We start from the raw sequence: 6,318 nt of genomic DNA on the forward strand, positions 1-6,318 counted from the left end.
CACTGCAGAATGCACAAATCCCACCTGCATGGGGATCTCAGAAGAGGGCTCTGCACCTCACCAAAGGGCTCGCCACGGGACGCCTACTTCCACGTGGGGTAAGAGCACTTGTATCACATTAAGTGAGCCCGCCTCCTGTGTCTGCACCCGTCTCCCCACTCAGGAAGCAGAGGGGAGCACAGGCCGCCTGCCTGCCTGCCTGCCGGGGCGGGGCAGGGGGAGGCAGCACCTGCACCACAGCTGTGCCTGGAGTGCAGAGCTGGCACCTGGGAAGCACGTGTGCCAGTGCAAGTCTGAGGGCTGGGAAGTGGCCCCAGCTTGGCCGTGCACCTGCGGTACGGTGTGCACAGTGTGGATCACCTTGGCCTCTGTCGTGGCACAAAGAGGTGTGAGCGGTGTGAGTAGATCCAGGGAGTGTGTCCAAGTCAAGGGTGGCAGGACATCCCTCCTTATGGCCCTCTGCACAGTGGCCCTAGCGCCAACCCCCCTGCTACTCAGCACCAAGCATGCTTTGTCCAGTGGGTGTGGACATTGTAATCACAACACCACGGATGCCAGCCACCAGCATCAGCACGTGGGAGAGGAGACACACAGACGAGGTGCACAGGCTAATGGCGGGGGAAGGCGTGGGGAGAGGCAGGGCCGTGTAAGACAGCCGACGCTGACCTCCCCCCCGTGGGTTATTCCCTTATGACAATTCTGGCAGGGTGAGCAACCCAAAGTGTTGTTGGGAATTGTCCAAAAAGGTTGACTGTTCTTTTTCTTAAAGAATAATTTCATTGTGTTTTATCTCCACTGTAAAATGGACACTTTGATAACCAATTCAAATGGAAACTCAAATGGTTCTTATAAAAAGAGACAGTGAGATTAATGATGCAGCCGCCCCTGCTGTGTGTCAAATTCTAGGAACCCTTCGCCTTCCTCTAGGTCTTTTGCCAAATTTGGTTAACACTAAACACACATCGGCACACGGCTGAACACACCCTGACACGGACCCGCGTCCCAGCATGCAGCAGGCTGCACTTTGACAGGTGACAGCAGTGGTACTCACAGGCTGCACGAGGTGTTTCTCCTTGAAGGGAATCCCTCCCACGGTGAGGTTCAGATGGTACAGTCCTCGGTCCAGCTGAAACAGATCCCCTGCCACCGCGATTTTCATGACAGCATCCTTATTGACCTTGATGACTACATTGCGCTCCAGCTCCTCGACCGAGATCTGAGAGAAGCCAGGACCGTGAGAACCGGTAAGTGTAACTTCTGGAGGAATGCCTGCCTAACATGAGACCACGTTCACGATCGCGTACGTCCAGGAGGCAACCAGCCTCGGGGAGACCACGCTCTGATCTTCACCTGGGCCAAGAGACACCCAGCCTCGGGGAGGCCACACTCATGGTCACCTGGGCCAGCGCTTCTGCACACCCCCTCCATGCTCAGGGCAGGGGGCTGTACAGGCCACCACCATGGATCACCTTGTGAGCTCACAGGTCACGGTTTGAAAACAAAAGCATGCTGCAGCAAATGACAACGGAGACCTCTCCAGTGGGTGTAGGATCATGAGAATCAACTTGTTACATGAGCATTTCCACAGAAAGTTCCACGTGCCACTTCTGCCAGATCTCAAAGAACAAGCAAACCGATGTCTCCTTCAGGCACAAGACGGAGGAACCGCACAGTGTGGCTGCATTGTGCACAGGCCCCCCCGCCCCCGTCTACACTGGTGTGGGAAACGCCCACGGTGAAGCAAACACACAGGCCTGGGCCCGTTCTCTCTTCTCTGAGCGAGACGTGCATCCTCCTGTCTCTGGCACCCGTGGACAGAGGCAATGGTTGTCTTCTGGTGCATGCGTGGCTTTGGGGGCACTCCAGACGCACAGGGGCGGACTGAACCCTAATGCAGTCTCAGTGTTTAAAACCTTTTACTGCAGGGCCGACCCCGTGGCTCACTCGGGAGAGTGTGGTGCTGGGAGCGCAGTGGCACTCCCGCCGCGGGTTTGGATCCTATATAGGGATGGCTGGTGCACTCACTGGCTGAGAGTGGTGTGGGTGACACCAAGCCAAGGGTTACGATCCTCTTACCGGTCACAAAAAAAAAAAAAACCTTTTACTGAAAAATGTAACAAAGACGTAAAAAGGTTCATATGACATAAATGTGCAGCTTAATGAACCTCACAGAACTGTTGGCACCCGAGTCCCTGCATGTCCCCCAGCCCCAGCTCCTGCCTGCTCAAGGGACCACTCTTTGCTGTTCTTTATAAATTTACCACCAAGCTAGATCCCTAAGTAACAAGTTTCACACCTAACATCAGCGAGATCCCCGTGTGCTTTTGCTCGATGCTGTGTTTCTGAGACTCATCCACGCTGCTGACGCAGGCCCCTCTCTCTCTGCTTCTCCCCTTTCCCTGCACGGCAGCGGCGTCCACATTTACCCACATCTACCCGAGCCGCCGCCTGCAGGTTCCAGTTTTCCAGGCTGGGGTTTTGGTAATGGTTTTGCTACATGCTCACACACAGACCTGCGTGCCGGTTTTCTGGATAGTGCACTGAACGCTGCGTGCAAAGAACTATGTGGGAAATGACTTCGGGCCTGGAGTTACATTATCTTCCTTCACAGACTTTTCATTTGCTCTGCCAGGGCCCTGGGGCTCACACCTGGGGCCACCATAGAACAGTGTTAGAGCTGAGATTTGTATGGCCACGTAGGTGGCTCACGGCCTGGCTGATCCCACAGGAGGCCGGCAGAGCTCCCGTCTTTGACGGCATCTGTCAGAGCCAGGCCTCGCACAAGGAGGACAGCAGACCCTGCGCGGAGCTCCCGCCCACAGCTGAGCTGCACTCGCCGGTCCCCTACCTGCCCAGTTTTCACTCCTTTCTGACACTTTCTCTACAGTGGCTAATGGCCACCTTCCTCTGAAAGACCCTCCCCTTCTCTTCTGGCTGCACTGACCCTTCTTCAAAGCTTTCCCCAGCATGACATCACCTTGATGCCCTCCAGGGAGGATGACCCTGCGTCCCCTGAGCTCTCAGGAAACTTGTGGGAGATCCCAGGAGGCCCTGGTGGCCTTGGCCTCGCTGCAGGGACAGGCAGATGATCCTGTCTGAGGGGCCGCTGGGTCCAGTCTCCTGCTGAGCAGGGGGAGCAGGGCTGAGGCCAGGGTGTCCCCAAGCCACGGCTGCTGCTGTTGTGAAAGAACAGGGAGGCTGTGTCTGCACGGGGCCCGGCCCTGCCCTTGGAGGTGGCAGCAGGGCTGGCCCCAGAGGTGCTCACTTCTCACCGCTGCCTGCAAAGGCAGGAAGTCTCTGTGTTACGGACAAGCTGTGACTCAGGAGGGTTAACGAACATGTCACAGAGGTGACGGGTGGTCTGCCATCCAGAAGGGACGCCCGGGCCAGCATGCTCACAGGTCAGATGCCCACCCGGCTCTGGCCGCAGCACTGACTGCTGCCAGGCTCCCCTGGCAGTCCACACAGCACGGACATCTTTGCAAGAGAAAAGATCCCACTCGGCCTCTCCCCACAGCCTTCAATGTCTTCCTGCTTTCTTCGAGAGGAACCCCAAAGCTCCTTAGTGTGCCCCAGAACCCAAGCGTCAGCTCACCCTGTCTACCATCTGACTGAAATCATCTCTGTGGGCCCGCACAACCTCCCGCCTCCATGGGCCGCACAACCTGCCAGCACAGAGCCACAGTGCTGTGGAGTGAGTGAGAGAACATGGAAGGGGCTGTGACCCCACACCCACCGTCTGCCACATGCCATGGTTGATGACCGGCCCGCTGCTGGTGACACGGCCCACACCGTTGTAGTGCAGCTGCAGCTCCAGCCGGCCGGCCCTCAGGGCCAGCACGATCCAGGTGCTGTCCTGATGGCCCCCAGCGAAGAAGAGGACCCCCTCAGGGTCAAAGGTCCGGAAGTCAAACTCAGCCACGAGCCTGGGCAGGGCACGGGACACAATCAGAGGGTACACAGGCAGGAGGCTCATGGTTCCCCCGCTCAGGCTGAGCCCCACCCAGCACGCCATAACCCTCTCCAGGATACCAGAGGCCACGCAGATGTTTGCACCAGGGCCCAGTGGATGGCCCGGGACAGTTCTGGACTCAGGCACCATGCCTCCTCTGGCCCCGGATCTGCGATGCTGTGGCAATGGCTGCTTCACCCGGGTTTTGTTGTCGTGTGTCAATTGCCTTCTCACCTGGTGGGCTGCAGCCTCTTGAAGCGCAGTCTGATCACAGGGGTCCCACTGAACATACGGCCCAGGTACAAGGACTTCATACTCTTGGCAACACTGAAAGGCACACACGGCAAGATGTCCTGCCGCAGGACAGGGGTTCAGCCTCTCTCTCTACCTTGAGGCTCATCCTCTGTCCCTCCCAGTCCTCGTCCGCGCCCCAGGCTCACTCTGGACATCCCACAGAGATTGTCACAGCCTGACCCGCCATGTGGGGCGTGCCAGCGAGAAAGCCAGCTCGCGGGTTACAGCCTACACATCCCACATCGCCTCTGTGCCGTCCCCGAGCCTCTTTCCCTGCCATTTCCCTTTTGGCTTTTGTTTTTTAAATCATTATTTCAAACATACAGAAAAGTATAGAGAATCACCAGAAAACTATTATAAAATAAATAAAATATGGAAGCTGTGAAGACTGTCTTCTAGAATGTTCCCTGCTCTTTGCTGCAGCTTCTGCACGTACTCCGAGGGAGGACGGAACCCAGGCAGGTGTGAGCTGGCCCTCCTGGAGGACTGGGGGGCAACAGAGCTGGGGTTAGAGTGGGGCCTGCTCTGCCCACCACAGGCCGTCTGGGGCGAGCTGGACAGGGAGCTGCAGTGGGCACTCCGCAGACATCCCGGGAGGGAGGCCATGCAGAGACGGGGCTTCCGACAGCCCTGCAGCCGCCCAAGGACACCGCTCCACAGAAGGCAAGGATTCAGGCAAGGAACGCGGAGGCCTGAGCGGGTTGGGTGCCCCCGACCGCTCAGTCCCAGGCCTGGGGACACTGCTGCCATGGTGTCTCTGCAGCAACTCCCAACTCAGCACCAACCAAGTGTGCAGAACGCACAGGCTGCCACAGAGACGTGTAAATACGACCAAACGTCCATCACAGAGCGGAGACGTCTCCCATCCCAACCTCTCCATGTGGCCCCAAGACCCCCAAAGCCTTCGACAAGCACTGAGTGCATTTCCCCAGACCCCACAGTGATGGGGCCCCTACCTCGCAGGTGTCCATGTCAGCGGACAGCTTGAGGCCCCCGCGCCCGTTGCAGTGGCAGCTGTAGCTCCCTGGGGAGTTGACGCAGGTCTGCTCGCAGCGGCCCTGCAGGCACTCGTCCACATCTGCAGCCAGAGGGTGTGGCTGAGCATGCAGATGCCTGTGCACCGCATGTACGCGTGTGTGACTGCATGCTTGTGTGCGATCGCACACGAGGCTGGCTTGTGGTAAACGTGCAGATTCTAATGAGTGTAGCTCAAGAGTCAAGTCTCCCCAGTCAGACAGCTGTAGTCACAGCCCACCCGCCCCTCCTGGGGTGCCAGCCTCAGCTGTCCACTCTTTCCCGAGCATGGTGAGGGCCAGTCCTGCTCAGCGCTGTCAGGCTGGGGTGAACCACACGTCTCTGAAGCTCTTGGCCCAGTCTGTGCAATCAAGGGTTCCTAGGGGATGGGGAGGGGCTTGAGGGCCAGTGTTGTGGGAAAGGAGGATGGTGCAGGGGTCCTGGACCCCCATCTTCTCACTGTAGCTACTCAGCCCCCATGTTCTCCCTCACTGCGGCACTGCCCCTCTTAGGAACCCACATGACTACCTCGAAATAGTAAGTGGGGCTTGGCTTCTGTGCACCCCCCAGGACACGTTGGGATGCCGCCACAAGAAATAAGATGTCATGGGCCATCCTGATGCAGCAGGCTGAGCTTGAGGGTTGGACAGGAGCCCGAGTTGGCCAGAGGAGCTCAGGGGTCTTTCCTCTGTGTCTATGGCAGGTGGAGAAGGGGAGGCACATGTGTGCATGTGCAAGTGAGCGTGCACACGAGTGTGTGCATGTGTATGCATATGTGTGCTTACATGGGTGTGCATGTGCATGGATGGATGCACAGGTGTGTGCAAGTGTTCACGTGCACATCTGTATGCACACGATTGACAGTGAACGTGCACATGTGTGTGCACGTGTGCTTACATGGGTGTGCATGTGCATGGATGGATGCACAGGTGTGTGCAAGTGTTCACATGCACATCTGTATGCACACGATTGACAGTGAACGTGCATATGTGTGTATATGCATGTGTGTATGCATGTGTGTGTGCATGTGTGTGCACGCGTGCACTTGGCAGGGATCA

General features: G+C 57.6%; 1 protein-coding gene across 1 annotated transcript in view; it reads right to left on the reverse strand.

The window, feature by feature from the left end:
- GAS6 (growth arrest-specific 6) overlaps positions 1 to 6,318 on the reverse strand; it is a 41,718-nt gene that overhangs the window by 7,248 nt on the left and 28,152 nt on the right. The window contains exons 7-10 of the mRNA XM_008593223.1: positions 5,203 to 5,324; positions 4,187 to 4,305; positions 3,737 to 3,926; positions 1,052 to 1,216 (exon numbers count right to left, since the gene is read on the reverse strand). Of these exons, the coding sequence (XP_008591445.1) occupies positions 1,052 to 1,216; positions 3,737 to 3,926; positions 4,187 to 4,305; positions 5,203 to 5,324 (596 nt within the window). The remainder of the gene's footprint in view (positions 1 to 1,051; positions 1,217 to 3,736; positions 3,927 to 4,186; positions 4,306 to 5,202; positions 5,325 to 6,318) is intronic.

The sequence above is a fragment of the Galeopterus variegatus genome, unplaced genomic scaffold (genome assembly GCF_000696425.1).
Source record: "Galeopterus variegatus unplaced genomic scaffold, G_variegatus-3.0.2 Scaffold8901, whole genome shotgun sequence".
Taxonomy (NCBI): domain Eukaryota; kingdom Metazoa; phylum Chordata; class Mammalia; order Dermoptera; family Cynocephalidae; genus Galeopterus; species Galeopterus variegatus.